The sequence below is a fragment of the Elephantulus edwardii genome, unplaced genomic scaffold (assembly GCF_000299155.1).
Source record: "Elephantulus edwardii isolate Elephantulus edwardi_28Jun2011 unplaced genomic scaffold, EleEdw1.0 scaffold00022, whole genome shotgun sequence".
NCBI classification, from domain to species: domain Eukaryota; kingdom Metazoa; phylum Chordata; class Mammalia; order Macroscelidea; family Macroscelididae; genus Elephantulus; species Elephantulus edwardii.
The window spans coordinates 4,709,159-4,727,488 of NW_006399772.1; the positions used below are offsets into that span (position 1 = coordinate 4,709,159).

The following is an 18,330-nucleotide window of genomic DNA, read 5'->3' on the forward strand; positions in this document are numbered from 1 at the left end:
TATATATTTAAAAACTGAATGTATTTCTACATGAAAAGGTTGACAAAAAATTTATACAATATTTAAAGAACTTGCTAGCTCAAGAAATCTCAAATTTGTGCTCGCTTCGGCAGCACATATACTAAAATTGGAACGATACAGAGAAGACTATTGCGCCCCTGTGTAAGGATGACACGCAAATTCGTGAAGCGTTCCATATTTTTTTTTAGGAAAAAAAAAATCTCAAATTTATTGTATAAAAGATGAAGACTCCTATGTTTCTAAATTTAAAAAGATTTTTTGTATTCTCTACTGTCCTGGATGAAGTAAAGGCTGGAATTATTCAATGGTGTTCCCAAAAATTCAGAGGCATATGAACAGATCTAAGATTGAATTAATCCCACGTTATTGGATGTTATGGAGTTGCTGGGGGCGTGGGGAGCGGGGCGGGGAATAGTACAAGGGAGCTCTGGTGGCTGAGTGGGTAAGGAATTGCTGTTAACTCAAAAGCAAGTAGTCTGAATCCAACAGCTTCTCCAGATGAGAAAGACGAGCACTTCCCTCTGTGCAGCTCATGGAACCTGGAGGGTCAGTTAGGAATCTCTAATTTGAGAGCAGTGAGATGACGATTGTTCTAGAACATGGTTTGGAATTTCTGATCTCATTCCCCTTTCCTTAAGGAATGAAGTAGGAAAAGGAGAGATGAAAATATCAGTAATAAAATCTCAGATATAAGAAAATGTCATACCACCACACAAGATAAAGGTAAATAACCCAATTGAAAAATGGGCACAGTATATGAACAGACACTTCAAAGAAGACATTCAGATGACCAACAAACACATGAAGAAATGTTCAAAATCCCTAGCCCTAAGAGAGATACAAACCAAAACAGCTGTGAGATACCATCTCACCCCAGTAAGAACAGCAAAATTTAACAGAACACCAAACAACAAATGCTGGCGAGGCTGCAGAGAAACTGGAACCCTTATTCACTGTTAGTGGGAGTGTAACCACTATGGAAGGCTGTATGGTGCTTTCTCAAAAGGTTGCAAACAGAAATACCATTTTAGTCAGCAATTCCACTTCTGGGAATTTACCCTAAAGAAACCATAACCGCCATCCAAGCAGATATATGTACACCTGTGTTTATTGATGCTTTGTCCGCAATAGCAAAGAGCTGGAAACGGAGCTCTGGTGGCCTAGTGGCAAGAAGCTGCACTGTAATCCCAGAGGTGAACAGTTCAAAGCTACCAGATGCTTTGCTGGAGAAGGAAGGACAATTTCCTCCTGTACCAGTCAGATCCAATTTGACGGTACACACACACACACACACACACACACACACACACAATAAAAAATAATAAAAGTAATAATAAAAAATAAATTTTAAAAAAAAGGGCTGGAAACAAGCCAAGTGCCCATCAACAAATGAATGGATAAAGAAGCTCTGGTATATTCACACAAGGGAATATACTACATAGCACTGAAAAACAAGGAACTCATGAAATACTGTGCTAAGTGGATGACCCTAGAGGACATTATGCTGAGTGCAGTATCTCAGTCACAAAAGGACAGATATTGCATAGGGACACTATTGTAAAACAGGACTGACACTGGGTTTGAGGAACACAGAGAAGAAGGGGAGGAATGATGTATATTGTAATATACAATACATTACAACAGATGAGGGAGAGAACTGTTTAAAAGGGATATATGATTAGGTATCATTGTCATGACAGGAGTCCCAAATGAAGGCTGCACAGTGCAATGGGCTTGGGGGGGAAGGACTGCATAGCAATGAGTTTTTTCTTTTACTCATCAAGGAGAAAAGTGAATTGGAGGGAAGGGGGTGGGCAGGGAGAAAAGTGCAACAATGAATGACTGGAAACCCTAAGTCTCTGTAAACTCATCAAAATTACTAAAAAAAAAGAAAGAAAGAAAATGTCATAGAAGTCTATGACCATCACTGCTAACCAGAGCTTTATGTGTATTTTGGTCACTTGCTACGTCTTTTCAAAGACTCACAGACCCCTTTATTTCCTCAGGTGTCCTCTACAACATGTGAAGTCTTAGACAAATAAATTAGACTTCTTTCTTGTCCCTAATCATCTTTCTAGGACCATTGTAACTTTAAAATCTAACAAGTTATCAAGTTGTGGCTTATGAGATACTTTTAAAGATCTAGGGTACAATCACATTTAAATCTCCTCTAGTTTTATGAGCTTAAATCAGTTTATGGTTTAAATGACAACTACTTCAAGTAATAGACTACATTCTGTAAAAGTCCAATTTTGATTCTTTTAACAAAAATTTCTGGAGAGGCTGCATACCATTTTAAATTGTACTATGCAGTATTCTCTAGTCTGTAATAACTATCAATTTACTGAGCCCTTCATTTTCATACTAGTATTAAAAAAACTTTAATGAAGTTAAATGGGATGGAAATTTTAAATGCAGGTCAAACAGATGTATTAACATATAACTTATAACCTGGTTTGATGTATCTGCCTCTAAATTAAAGAGTGAATTTAGAAGTTACTTTTCTCTAAAACAACAAACAAAAAAACAACCCAATAATTCCTGTGTGAAGAACATTTTTCACAGACAATGTAAAGATCAGACAAATTTGGAAGGACATGAAATAGTGTCTCTCTGAATTTTGAAATAAGTATTATGCTAAAGAAAAATAAAATCAGATACAATTCTTCCTTTTCAATCTGAATACTGAGTAAATCATCCAAGAAGTTGGATTTTATGAAGAAGAGTGTGTCATTAGGATTGGAGGAAGATTCATCAACAACCTGCATTATGCAGCTGACACAACCTTGCTTCCTAAAAGTGAAGAAGGCCTAAAGTGCTTGCTGAGAGGATCAAGCACTGCAGTCTTCAATAAGGATTACATCTCAATATCAAGAAAACAAAAATCCTCACCCCTGAACCAGTAGGTAAAATCATGACAGATGGAGAAAAGATTCAAAGTCTCAACTATTTCATTTTGCTTATGTCCACAGTCAACACCCTTGATACCAGCAGTCAGAAGATCAAGAGACTTATAGCACTAGGAAAGTCTGCTGTCATAGATTTCTTCGAAGTCCTGAAGAGCAATGATGTCAGTCTAAAGACTAAGGTGCACCTGATTCAGGCCACAGTCTTTCAAATCACTTGCTATGTATTTGAGACCTGGACAATGAATAAGGATGACAGAAGAAGAATCAATGCACTTGATTTGAGATGCTGGAGAAAAGTGTTGAATATACCATGGACTGCCAAAGCACAAACAGATACATGTTAGAGAAAGTGCAACCAGAATGATCCTTGGAAGCAAAGTCGATGAAACTTCACCTCATATATTCTAGCCTTATTGTTAGAAAAGGCTGTACCTTGGAAAAGGACATCATGCTTGAAAAGGTGGATGGAGAGGAAGACCCTCAATGAGATGGACTGATGTAGTGTCTGCATCAAATGGACTCATATGAATGATGATGAGGACAGAGCAGAACAGGAAGAGTTCCGATCTATTGTTTATGAGGTTACTATGAGTCGTATATGATTTAATGGTACTTAACAACAACAACAATCTATTCAGTACAACTATTAAGTATAATGGAAGCAGGAGTGGCATCCACTTCCTAAATAACATGTTGCTGGAAAACCTAATGAACTTCAAAAACTGATGATAGTTGTGGGGGGACTTCAAGCCTTTTGTTCATAGGGTCGCTATGAGTCATGCTCGACTCGAAGGCAATCAACAACAACAACAAGTATAAAGATAAATATTGTCTTTTCATACAATAACTAATTGGAAGCAGGAGTGGCATCCACTTCCTAAACAACCTGCCTCTGGAAACTCTATGAAGTTTGATAAATGTTGACATTTGTAGAGAAGCTTCAGGTCTTTTGTTCATAGGGTCCCTATGAATCATGCTTGACTTAAAGGTAATCAACAACAACAACAATGGAATAAATAGCACCCTCTTCCTAGGATACTGTCCACAAGCATGTTATGCAAAAATTCACTTAGCATCCTTAAGAAATGATTTTTTAGGGGTGTTAAAGTTGGCAGAGAATGTACAGGATATGCTATTTAGATGAAATTCTGGTAACTCACTGTAATTAAAAGTACTACAGAGAAGATTAGCATGGCCCCTGCGCAAGGATGACATGCAAATTCGTGAAGTGTTCCATATAAAAAAGAAGAAAAAAAAAAGTACTAAATCTTAAGATAGAACTGATTTATCTTTCAAAATCAATTCTTTGGCTTCATTTTCTCAGTTTCATGTATTTACTCCACAGTAACACAGTATCTCCTAACTTTTTAAAATGTGAAAAACTATGGTTTGTATTAAAATAATAGTATCCTTTTGAGAATAAAATGTACTTAGTAATTAATGACAAAAGGGCATTCCCAATTTATAAATACAGATTTTTAAATAATGATTTTTCATCCTAATATTTAGGAAAAAATCAAGACATTATATACAGATTTTAGTTATTTGGGTGATTGTATATTTCTTTACCCAACAGTTATATTAATTGCTCTAGGAGCATAGTTCATAGGAAGCTGTGATGCTAATTCAAAGGCTAGACTTCACTGACACTTCAAATTCACTAGCTGGTTCTTGGGAGCAACATCGAGCATCTCCTTCCATATAATTATAACCTTGGAAATGCAACAGAGCGTCAGTTATGAGTCAGCTCGAATTGGATGGCTTTCAGTGCTTTTATGTTAACTGCAATATTATAATGGAAGTGTCTGGCTTTTCAATTTGTAATAACCAGAAAAAACACTGTCAAGCAAATTTCAGCAGATATGTCATAGTTTAAACCATTCTGGACATATAAAAGCCAGAACTCAGTTGGGAAATTATGAAATTAATATTTTTACTAAAATATGTTTAAAGCTTATGTTTAAAACAATCTATATACTGGCAATCAAGCCCTAAAATAACAACGCTGAAAACAGTTTCATGTTAAAAACAAGGCACTCATCTCTCTACAGTTACTGTTCTGTGCTGTTAAGTCAGAACCGACTCTTTCTTTTTTAAATTTATTATTTTGTGTATGTGTACCATCAAATCGGATCTGACTGGTACAGGAGGAGATTGCCCCTCCTCCAGCAGAGCACCTGGTGGATTCGAACCACGTACCTCTGGGATTGCAATGCAACTTCTTGCCACTAGGCCACCAGGGCTCCCTAGAACCGACTCTTAACAGACCTTCCAATTCCGTTTCAGAAACTGAAATCAAATGTTGACGAGACTGACCATCTTTCTCTCGCAGTTGGTATATTAAAACAGCATGCTTCTGACCTGGTAATATAATCCCTTATCATTAGTTAGATGAATTCTGAATACTGCATAATACAGTATTAATTCTGGACAACCAAAACAACTAACTAATTAACAGAAAGCAAAGCAGCCAGAATGCTCCTTGGAAGCAAAGATGGCAAAGGTTCATCTCACATACTTTCGGCATGCTGCTAGGAAAGGCTATTCCTTGGAGAGGAACATCACAGTTGGTGAGGTGGAGGGCAAGCTACAGACAGGAAGATCAACCAGATGGACTGACACAGTGACAGCCACAATGGGCTCCAGTGTGTCAGAGATTGTGAGGCTGGCACAGGACAGGCCACATTCAGATCTGTTGTTCACAGGGTCACTATGAGGCAGGCTTGACTCGACCGCACCTAACAACAGTAACAACACATGTAACTACTTCTCTGAAAGTCTCAAGAAGATTTTAAGGAATTTATTTTCCAGTAAGAAAATGGTCACATCCTAAAAGTATTTAAAAGATGAAATAATCGAGAGGTAAAGGCAAACTCAAACCCAAGAGGAGAAAATATATACACAACAAAATGTATACCTTCACTAGAGAAAGAACAATCAGGAAACATATTTAATCAATGCCATGATACTGCCAACTATCAAAATGTTGGAAGACTTTCCAAAACGTTTTGTGATTGTTGTTATGTACCAATGAGTAGGAAATGACCCATAGCTGACCCTCTATTGGATTTTCAGTGGAAGTAAATCACAAGGGAGGAGATTGCCCAACTTTATCCCATGGAGCAGCTGGTGAATTCAAATCGAGTGTCTTTGGGTTGGCAGCACAGCTTCTTACCACTAAGCCATTGAAATAAGATGCCTACAATGTAACCACATAACAACATATGATACACTTAATCATAAGAGCACAGTCACAAATTGATGAAAAAAATGGTATTAGTAGAGAAGTTAATAAATAAGGTAGAAAACGGTTATTTGCAATATCCTATTCCTTGATTTTAAATTTAGCAACTTTCATGAATTATGGTTAGAATTTAATCATAACTTTGAAACTTATTTCAAATATGGTATGTAAACTATATACAGCTAGCAACATCACCTCTAAATGTTTTTAATTAGTTGTGAAATGTCAGAAAAGGAATACTGCATCTCTATGTCAAATAAAGCCTTAAATAATACAAACCCTGATAAAAAGAAAGCAGCATGCCAGAGATCTCTGAAGACAGCGCCAACACTGTAAGAGGTGCTTGTCCCATGGCTCGGAACTGGTCCTTCCTGTGTGTTATCTGTGGTACTAGAACCATCTCCTTCCCTATGTACTTCCAAATGCGCTGCTTTTCTTAATTTCCTTCGTCAGAAGAGATTAAGAGTGGAAGGTAGCTTTAAAGTTTTAACAAGCAATTTCTCTGTAGTGCATCCAAAATTTTGGTAAAGATAAACATAGGAATTTTAATGAAAAATAAAATTCAGAATTACTGGATAAAATTTAATCCAAATATGGTGAACAATCAAGATCAATTATTATAAACATTAGCATATTGTTTCTTGCTCATACTGAGGTCAGTGGACACCAGGTTATAAGGATTGCATTGGAAAAATATTTACAAAAGCATTTCTTCCCTATTTGAGTGCCACTTATCTGCAGATGAAGAAAGAAGAAAATTTGGATTAGAAAGAATTATGACCTAATTTGCCAGCAATGCTACTTATCTAATATAAGTACTATCTTTTTAAATGATACAGGCTTATATGCCAAAATTTCAACACTTAAGAGCTCTGAAAGCTATACTCTCTTATCAATAATATTCAGAGCAATATTTTATATGTTCAAAAGACCCTTAAAAACAGAACTTCACTATGCCAAGTGGCCAAAGCAACTTGCTACACTTGGGTAATCAAAGAGTAATATTAAATAGCATCGAATAGCATTTAACAAAAAAGGTTTAGCTAAAATTTTTTCGGCTGTTTAATATCACTTTAAAAATCCAATATTTTGCAGGTACTATGACTTATTAGCAACTCTAGCTAAAATACATTACATATTCTGATATTGTATTACTAGTAACGATCCTCATAGGAAAAAGGAAACCCCAGGCATGTGGTCTCAGAACAGTCTTGATGCAAAGAAAGAAAGCAATTTGTTAGCTGATTCTAAAGCTAAGTGCTTTACTTTGAAAGACCAACTTTACAAGATAACATTTCATCCTACAGTAAAATGGACAAGAACAATCCTGGATTCCAATTACAGAACTCTACAAAAAGATCACTTTTAAACAGAGCATACCTTCTCCTCTTACCCCCTGCACTTAGCGGGGGTTTGGGTGTTCTTGTCGAAACAATTTGGCAATGCACAGTTCCCAGGAGCAGCATCAGCCATATCGGCCCAATCACTTCCGTCAGAGGTATGCTATGTGGGCTGGAAGCGGAATAGAATAATACTATGGCTGCAACTACAGAAAGAGAAAGAGAATAGGTTTAATTTTAGATGTGACAGTCACTGCTTTAAAACTGTTCTTACCTTACAGCTGCCAGATTATTTTTCCACATTTCAGTAAGTTTAAAATGTTACTCCAGACAAATTCTTTCAGACTATTTTTATTGTCTGCCACCGGCTAACCATGCCATTTAGTAATAAATTCATAGAACAAAACAGCATGCAGCATAATCCCTAAAGCACATATCTAAACACTATAATCAAAATTAGTTGAATGGGAATCCAAGCATTCATGATTAAGATCTCAAACCATTAAATGAAACACAGTAATGTCAAGTACATTTATTTCTTTATATTATAAATAAGAAAGGCCTATGACAAGAAGGCAGCTCTGGTGGCCCAGGAGAAAGAAGTTCCATTGCAATCCCAAAAGCATGTGGTTTGAATCCACCAGATACTACAAAGAAGAAAGATGAGCAGTCTCCTACCATGTGATTTTTTTGCTTCTGAAAACTCACTGGAGGGTCACCTATGAGTTGGTTCTGACTTGACAACACACAACAGTAGCATCATGATAAGTGTAAGGAGCCTCAGTGACATAGTATTACATGTTGAGCTATTAAGCAAATAAAATCCCCCAGCAACTCCACAGTAAAAGATCAGCAGTCTCCTTTTTTAAACATTTACATCCTTGGAAATCTAAATCACTGTGCATTAGAATTGACCAGACAGTGGTGGGTATTTGGTTTTATGTTACGTGTAGATCACTGGATGACACAAACCATTTACACTTGACTACTGAATCAAATGTTGGTTGTTCAAACACATGCAGTGCACTGTGAAAGAAATACCTGGAGATCTACTTTGTGTTAGCTCCATCAGATTTCAGCCACTGAGGACCACATGGAGCATGTTCTACTCTGACATACTCAATGGCAAATGTTTTATTGGGGGTGGGGTTGCCCCCAAAAGGGAAGAACACACTCTCTGGGAGATACATGGTTCTACTGACCTTGATTCCGACATATAGAAGTGCAGGACATTCAAAAAAGGTGGTTTTAGTCTATCTACAAGGGGATTTGTCATTAAACAGAGTGGATTCAACAACTGAAACTGGGGAATATCAACACCTACAAGGAAGAAGCAGCAGCACACTTCCTCTGGGCAAGAGGTTCCTGCACCAGCCAAACTGGGCCTATAGGAGCAGGGGCAGCAGCCCCAGCAGCCTCAGTGGAGAATCAGAGACCTGATGTGAGACAGAACTGACCTTGGGTCGGCTGCCGCAAGCTTGCTGGAGGACTGAGGGAAGATATTGTAACTGGTAAGACTAGGGAACATTGTGACACTGATCTCAGCCATGAGGCTGAAGACCAAAAGGCCAGAATTCATGCTTGGAAAACTGTCTGAAATAAGGGATTGTACGCTGATGCAACCTGAATGACAGATTGTTAACTTCCCTAATAAACCCCAGAACTGTGAATACAGTTCTATAAAGTCTGTATGGTCACTGCAATACACTTTGAACCCAGCAGAGCAGGAAGATTGGTGCTGGAACTATTAAAAATAGGTGCAGGAGCAAAGGAGACTATGTCAGGCCTCAAAGGAATTAGTTCTGTAGTGTGGATGTCACTACTGGGGACAGTTCCCCTTTGTGGAATGAGCAGGAGTCAGACTCAGCTCTTCCTAGGCTGTCCTTGCTCTAATTAAAGATAAAAATGTTTAAACACCAAGTCTGCTCACTGGAAGCTCAAGACTACCGAAAGATCCCTCAAAACAGAAGTTTAGGTGATCTGCTTCTGAAAAACAAGTCACCGAAAATTCTGTATAGAACAGCAGATAGTTCAAAATCAGGAAGGGAGTGTGTCAGAGATGCATGCTGTTCCCAAACTTTTCCAATCTATATGCGGAACAGATCATTTGGAAGGCTGGACTTTATGAGGAAGAACGTGGCATCAGGATTAGAGAAAGACTCATCAACAACCTAAATTAGCAAACGACACCACCTTACTTGCTGAAAGTGAGGAGAGCCTGAAGCATTTGCTTCAGAGAGTCAAGGACTATAATCTGCAATACAGATTGAAGCTCAGTATTAAAAAAAAAAAGAAGATTCCCACCACTGGGCCAACTAGCATCATCATAATAGAGAGGAGACTGACCTTATTAACAATACTCTTGGTACCAGCAGTCAGGAAATCAAAAGATGAATTGCCTTAAGAAAATCTGCTTTCGGGGACCTTTCCAGAGTGCTAAAGAGCAATGATATCAGTCTGGAGACTAAGGTGTGTCTGTCTGGTCCAGGCTAAGGTCTTTGTAACCATCTGTTATATATCAGAGATCTGGACAATAACCAAAGAGGTCAAAAGAAGAAGTGATGCTTTTCTATTATGGTGCCAGAGAAGAGTACTGAACACACGATGGACTGCCAAGAGAACTCACAGGTCTGTCCTGCAGAGGGTGAAGCCAAACTTCCTTGAAGGCAAGGATTTTGAGGCTCCATCTCACATACTTTGGACATGCTGCCAGGAGGAGCCAGTCAAAGGGTGGAGACAGCACAGGAGAGGAAGAACTCAGATGAGATGGATTGACACAGTAACTGGGGTAATGAGTGGAGGTGTGTCAGATTAGTCCAGGATAGAGCAGGGTTTAGAGTTATTGTGCATAGAGTCACCATGAGTTGTCAATTCAATGACACATAACAACAACTATTACTTTGAGACACAAAAGGTCACTATGAGTAGCAGTCAAGTCTGTAAATATGGGAGTTGGGTTATGACAAACACATGATATGGCCATAAAGAATTTCTTATTAATAGAAATCCATCTACTTAAGAAGTTGTCAAAAAATTTGATATTTTACTTAGATCTACAATCAACACTCATGAATACAGCATTTAAGAAACCAAAACTGTACAAGACTTATTTAAATTCCTAAAGAGCTAAGATATTTTAAAGACCAAGGTGTGACTGATGCCGGTTAGGTTATGATATTTTCAATTGCTTCATATGCAGTTCTTCACATACAGTAAATGCGTACTCTATATCAGTAAAGAATAACTATCATCATTAATCTAATTATCTGTAAAAGGTGGGAGCAAATGCTACTGAAGAGGTTCAGAACTACAGGCACAACAGAGAACAGCTTTGCAAATATTCTATTTTATGCAGTTGTGTGGTGTTAGCCTAAAAGTTGACTTTTTAAAGTCATTATAGTTAGCCCCTTCTGGTCTCCAGCTACCTTAACTGCAGACACAGGGTCTTGCAAATCATGAACAGCTGTGGGACTAGGACAAGAGAAAGAGTGCTTCCCACACTGGGCAGCAAGGCTTGAGGCAAGGAGGACTTGGGGCACTAAGTCTTGAGGGAGACTGGAGAAAGATCCTGGTGAGAGTAAGACCCTGGTGATGATGGTGCAGAAACTGTGGAAATGCTGCGGAGAAACTATTACAAGGTGTGACCTGAGGCTTCTTGCATTTTTGCTGGCCAGTTAAAGGGTTTTGCTTTTCTTGCCAGATGCTTGAAGGTCAAGTGGACTGACAACTGGTCTGAGGCAAATCATTCTGGATTTGGGTATGACTGCTGAAATGAAACCAGGGACTGAATTGAGGAATTATGCTTTAAAACTTGGCTAAAACCTAGGCTTGTTTTGAATGATATTCTTTGCGTCCCCAACTCTCCCACTTAATTCCCTAATAAGGCCCCATTCTCAGTACCACAACTGTGAGCCTGTCAGTTAACAAGACATACACTAATTTCTTGCTGCTAGTGTGGCTCAAGAGGTACCATGGGGCTGGTCTACGGAGTCTTTTATCTGATTTATGCTCTGGGGAGGTGAGGGGCTATGCTATTCTCACTCAATCTGGCCTTTTCAGAGAAAAGCTCATGGCCCTGTGCCCCTATGTCCTGTTTTCTGCTGTCTAGACAAAGTGCTAAGGACAAAAGCTTGGTTATCTATTATCTACCTATTCTAAACCCTATGAGAATTCTTCTTTGTAATGTTTGGATGGAAACCTACATATTATGTTTCTTTTACCTTAAGAGGGTTATTAAATTTGGTGAAACTCTATTAAAAAACTCAAACTCAATTTCACTGTTGTCACGTAAGAACCAACTTAATGCTGACCCTCTGGCAGGTTTCTAAAGCTATAAATCACACGGGAGAAGACGGTCCAACTTTAACCTTCAAGAGGTGCTGGTGGATTTTAATTGGCAAAAGGGTGCCACCTTTGGGTTAGGAACAGAATTCCCTGTGGAATACGCCACCACAGAAACATTAAAAAGGAAGCCACTTTCTCGCTCTCTTTTTCCTCCCTTTGTCTAGCTGTGTCTCATAGTGGCCCCTTCCATGGTTCAGCTCCTAAGGTAGCTCCTCTTGCTTGGTTTTGAAATCATCTCTGGAGCTCTGGTGGCCTAGTGGTAATGCACTACAAATTCAAAGGCACATGTTTTGAATCCACCAGCTGCCCTGTGGGAGAAGGATGGGCAATCTTCTCCCATTCTATTTACTGCCTCTGAAAACCTACAGGAGAGTCAGCTATGAGTCGGTTCTGACCACAACAATGACGATTTAGAAGAAACAAGAGAAAATATTCATTGCTTTTCCGTAATGTTTTCTCACACTATTTGATCATTTAATAGGTCTTATGAACTAAACAATATTGTGAGAGAATCCTAGAAATTACTAAGGAAGCTCATTAAAACAGAATGTTGTCTATAGGACACATGTGGCTCCATGGAAGGACTTTAAGTATTGGCCACATAGAACTCTTATGGGGAACAACCAGGAATATCAAATATTTGAAGCTCACTGTTTGGGTATTATGCCTTCAGGATAAGAAGGCAGATGAGATATCCCTATTACTCAAATCCTCACTGCCTTAAAGCATAAGGAAGTATGCATTTCGCACACAAACTATCAAAATCATCTGTATTGGCTAATTTCTTCCCATCCCCTACTTTTAGTTTCCTGTAACAAGCATGCTTCCAGCTCTGATCTGAACCCCTGGGAGGATCTTGGCATCTTCCTGATGTTTTGGAAACAAGAATGAGGCAGGCATCTCCTAACAATTGAAAATAACCTGAGAGCCCACAGGCTGGAAAGGGAAGACTATGACCCTATTCAGATAAATCTCCAGGATCTAGAAAGGCCGGAGCTGAGTGACGTGGATTCTATGCTATCAAGAGCTGTTTACTTGCTTATTTCAGAGGCTCTGAAGAGTGTGACTAGGCCTTGGAGGATGACAGTCAAGACCACTGTGGTCATTTTCCCTTGTGCATATTGACTGATGTCTGGCAGCCAAAGACTTTCACATGCATAGTTTCCTCTTCTCTCCCAGAGCTGGGAATTCGGCCCCACATAATGACAAGGAACCTGAAGACTCAGGAAAGTCATTTGGCTTATCCAAGCTAAAATTACAACTCCACAAAATTTATTTGAGTGCGCTTATAATCTGTGCTCTTATCTTCAGGAAGTCTCCAGTCTTGTATGGGACAGATGAAAAAATAATGAAGTCCTTGAGGACCGGTCTCTGCTTCATCTCTAGTTCCCAAGCTCCTACCACAGTGCCTGGCACAAGGGGACCACTAAATAAGTGTTTATACAATTAAAAAACACTTTGTGTCATGATGCAATTAGGGAGTTATTAAAGAATTCTCAAAAAAGTTGAGGTCTAAGTTTTGAAAACAAGCAAGAACTGAACAGGTAGTAAATAAGAGGGAAGGGAGCTACTTAGCTAAGGTAAAACTGTATATCCAAAGGAACAAAGGCAAAAAACAGTATATGAAGTTTGAAAAACCGAGAACAGCTAGTTTATCCTTGGCCAACATAGAAGGAAAAAGTTGAGGATTTGGAAAAGTTGGCCTTTTATGCTCAAGACAATGATTAATGGGTCAAGAAATTTGGAGCTTTAGCCACTGGTTTAGATTTGTAATTCAGAGAGTAAATGGATACAAGTAGGAAAGATAATGACCCCTTAGCAGTATTGTATATGTCTAGGTCAGATATAATAGAAGCAAAAAGTGGTAGAGATCAGAAAATACAATAGCTATTTTTTTTTCTTTACAATAGCTATTTTTAAAAGTATGTAAATGCAGTTTTAGGACAAATATTCACTCAAACTCAGTGCATGTGAACTGACCCACCACTGGGTTTCTGAGACTATAAACTGCACAGGAGGAGAATAATTATCTTTCTCCTGGAGAGCTGCTGGTAAATTTGAACTGCCAGAAAGGTGAGAAATTTGTATTTACAGAGCAACGCCCTTGACTAGGCTACCAGAGCTCACTTTTGTTCATATTTACATAAAACCAAATATGACTGCATTTGATTCTTAATATCCTTTCAAGGAGTAAAAGGGGAGAGTAGAATAGAGAATGAAGGGGTTAACAAAGAACACTGCACTCTTGTATATATGCAAGGAGACAGAGGCATGAAGTTTTCTAAAGCACAGAGCAGACTGCCGGGTCTATGTCACGCTGGCTGTGTGAGTATGAGCAGGTTAATTCCCTTCTTAAAAGGACAATGTTCAACATAAGCATCTTATGATTGACTTCAATGGAAAAGCTTCATTTTCATGTTTGATTTAACCTATGTTCCCTTTTTATGTTAGAGAAGTGTAAGTGACTTTCAGCCAAGCATAACTGCACATTGCCAGTAAAAATTCAGTTCTCTCTTTCTCTCATTGCCACTGAGTCAGAAACAACTCACAGCTGACCTTTTTGTGGATTTTCAGAGGCAATAAATCACATGGTAAGCCTGTCTATTTTTTTGGCTTGGAGTCACTGATGGGTTCAAACTGCCAGAGAGGCAACTTCTGTAAGTAAGCAGCGCAACTCCCTATCCTAGGCTACCTACTTTGACTTAGTAGAAACAACTTGATCTAAAGAACAGTTTCCAGTTTTTATATTATTATTTACTTCAGAGATATCTTTTACTTAGAATTAAGTTGATAAGCACAATTTAACAATCATGTGCAAGTGCAGTGTTACAAGTAAAAAAGCAACACATTAAAACAACTGGAACAGTATCAAACAGGTTAAAAAAAGATGCTTTGTTAGAGCAATGTGGGTTGCTACTTTAGTCTCCAATGCTCTGTACTGCCATCCACTGCTCTTCTGACTGTGCGCTAGAATGGTGCTGTGTACAAAGGCAGCGTAACAGAGTGAGGTAGATGGCTCTGCAATCAGCCAGCTTAGCCTGCAATCTGGGCTCTACCATACTTGTGACCAATCTGCCCAGGAGTCTCAGGTCAGGTGCCTCTGACCCTGTATCTGTAAGCTGGATGGAGATGTAAAACCAGGGTGCTCCTTAAAAGGCAAGGATGGCAAAGTTTTGGCTCACATATTTTGGGCATGTTAGAAGAGGCCAGTCCTTGGAAAAGGACATGATGCTTGGAAAGGCGGAGGGTCAGTGAAAGAGAAGACCTCCAGGTAAACCGACACAGTAAAGGCAACAATGGGCTCTACCATAGCAGAGTTAGCAAGGGCAGCATGAGGATAGAGCAAGACATCAGAATGGTTGCTAACAGGGCTACTGGGAGTTATGCTCAACTTAACAGCATACATCACTATTAAGGAGCCCTAGTGGCACAATGGTTAAGCTCATATCTACTAAGTGAAAGATCAGCTGTTTGAACCCACCAGTCACTCTGTAGAAGAAAGGACCTGCCACTCCTGTTCCCATAGAGATTATAGCTTAGAAAACCCTATGGGGTAGTTCTACGTTCTCCTACAGGGTCAAAATCAACCTTTCAGCACACAATATACTTCATTATATTGTTTTGAGAATTAATGACACTGTAAATGCCCTTACAACTGACTGGGATGTAGAATTTCAATTTGGAATGAGGACAACCTCCAGTCACAGTGGTTGAAAGTAAAGAAACATGTGAGAGCCAGAAAAATGGAGATGAAGAACAGGTCTATAAAAGAAGACTGGGGTGTGTAAGTGTTGTTGTTGTTGTTAGGTGCTGAGTCACAAGCAACTCAAGGAGGGTGGGTATATTTAATGAATTTTTCTGATTTGTATATTTTAATTCTCAAACCTCCAAAATTACTGTTTTCCCAGAGCAATCCAGAAATTCAAATTTATATAAAGTTATATCAGAAAATAATTACTTTGTCTTCTCAAACATTTATAATCCTAGTTTTGTGTTTCCTTAAACCAAGTATCACTATAAATGTAGTTCATTATTATACTCAGTAGTAGTAATAGCACATATTTTAAAAATTCCTCAGTAACCCTAAAAATACAACATTCTGAATGTTAAAAGTAAAATGCATTTGCATTACTTAATTATACCTTGAAGAAGATAAAGGACAAGCAGCCAGAAAAAGATGACCTTTGATGTAACTTGTAACCACCATCGGAAGAAAAAGGGGAAAAAGACAACTCGCACAATTCCTTTTCGAGTCAGAGAAGTCCAGGGGCTTTCAGGCTTTGCCTTAGCAAATGCAGAACCTGTGAAAGTAAAGTGGAATAATTTCATCTCTTTAGGAAAAAAAGTAAACATCTGAAGAATGGTACAACATATGTACTTTCTTTTTAAATGTTTAAGACCAATAGTTTCTTACTGTGAAATGGTAAGCTAGAGATAGTCACACATCATTTGCTTTAAGCGGGAGAAATAAAAAGATATTTTGCAGTATATTAATGAGTAAGAGATATTCAATGTCTGGTAGTTTATCCTTTTAGAAAACATCTTCATGCTTTCATATTAACTCAGGCACTTTGAATAAATTTTAACTTAAATAAGGCCAGAGTTTCTCCCACATATTTTATTAGGGCAAAGATCAGATGTCAGTCCCAGTTAAATAGTTTAAAATTACAAATGACTACTTTTTATAGCCAAGTCTCAAGCATGCTAAGCAGAAACAAATGACTACTTACTATTTCTTAGATAAATCATTGTTGTTGTTGTTGTTATCTGCCATCAAGTCGCTTACAACTCATAGCGACCCTATGTACAACAGCCCTATACCCTCCTCTATCCTGTGCCAACCTTATTGTCTCTGCCATACCTACCCCCATTACCCCAGTCACTGAATCAATCCATCTAATTGAAGGGCTTCTTCTCTTGTGCTGTCCCTCCACCCTCCCAAGAATGATGTTCCTCTCCAAGGACTGATCACTCTTTGCAACATATCCAAAGTATGTCAGACAAAGGCTTCCGAATCCTTGCCTCCAAGGAGCAGCCTGGTTTCACCCTCTCCAGGACAAACGTGTTTGTTCCCCTAGCAATCCATGGTATATTCAATACTCTTCTCCAGCACCACAGCTCAAAGGCATCAATTCTCCTTTGATCATTCCTAGCCATTGTCTAGCTTTCTGATGCATAGCAAGTAATTGCAAAGACTAAGGGCTGAATCAGGCACACCTTAGTCCTGAGACTCAGTGTTGCTTTTCAGTAGTCTAGAGGGGTTCCTGACAGCAGACTTTCCCAATGCAAATTGTCTTCTGATTTCCTGACTGCTGGTACCAAGAGTGCTAATTGTGGACCCAAGCAAACAAAAACTGTTAACTATCTCAATCTCTTTACCATCTATCATGATGCTGCCAACTGGCCCAGTAGTGAGAATCACTGTTTTCTTGATGTTGAACTTCAATCCATATTTAAGACTACAGTCCTTGACCTTCTGCAGCAAGTACTTCAGGTCCTCCTCAGTTTCAGCAAGTAGAGTTGTGTCATCTATATACTGCAGGTTCTTGATGAGTCTATCTCCAGTCCTAATGCCACAATTCTCCTTCTATAGCCCAGCCTTCCAAATGATCTATTCTGCATACAGATTGAAAAGCTATGGAGATAAGACACATCTCTGGTGTATACCCGTCTCAATTTTGAACCACACAGTGTCTCCTTGCTCTGTTCTTACGACTGCCTCCTGTTTTTGCATAAAAACAATTAAGTGTTCTGAGAGGCCCATTCTTCTCAGAGCTAGCCACAATTTGTTGTGATCCACACAGTCAAAAGCCTTTGAATAGTCAATGAAACACAGATAGACATCCCTCTGGTACTCTCTGCTTTCAGCCAAAATCCATCTAACATTAGCTACAATATTCCTAGTACCACGACCCCTTCTAAACTCAGCCTGCACACCTAGCAGTTCTCTGTTGATGCTCTGTTTCAGTTTTTGGATAATTTTCAGCAGAATCTTGTTTGCCTGTGATATTAATGATACTGTTTGATAACTTTCATACTTTGTCAAGTCATCTTTCTTTGGAATGGGAACAAATAAACATCTCTTTCAGTCACTTGGCCAAGGAACAACCCCTCCTAGCAACATGCCTGAAATACATTAAGGCAAAGTCTCATCACCTTTGCTTCTAACAGAGCACTCTGAATGCACCCTCTCCTAGACATATCTGATTGTTCTTTTGTCTGTTCATGCGATGTTCAGCACTCTTCAACACCTCAACTCAAAGGCATTAATTCTTCTGTTATACTTTTTCACTGTCTTGCTCTCAGATGTATAACAAGTGCTTCCAAAGACCAAGAGCTCAATCAGACACACCTGTATCCTCAAATTGACATCAGTAGTCCTCAATAATCTGAAGAGGGAATATCAGTTTTTAGGTTATATTTGCTATTAATTTTATAATATATAAATCTAAGCCATTTTTAATTCTTACTT

At 38.7% G+C, this 18,330-nt stretch overlaps 1 protein-coding gene across 3 annotated transcripts in view; it reads right to left on the reverse strand.

Annotated features, from left to right (window-relative positions):
- The window catches only part of PHTF2 (putative homeodomain transcription factor 2), a 116,603-nt gene that overhangs the window by 46,508 nt on the left and 51,765 nt on the right, over positions 1–18,330 (reverse strand). For all 3 annotated transcript variants that reach the window (XM_006882597.1, XM_006882595.1, XM_006882596.1), the window contains 3 exons: positions 16,001–16,159; positions 7,555–7,720; positions 6,454–6,618 (listed from right to left, as the gene is read on the reverse strand). In XM_006882597.1, the coding sequence (XP_006882659.1) occupies positions 6,454–6,618; positions 7,555–7,720; positions 16,001–16,159 (490 nt within the window). The remainder of the gene's footprint in view (positions 1–6,453; positions 6,619–7,554; positions 7,721–16,000; positions 16,160–18,330) is intronic.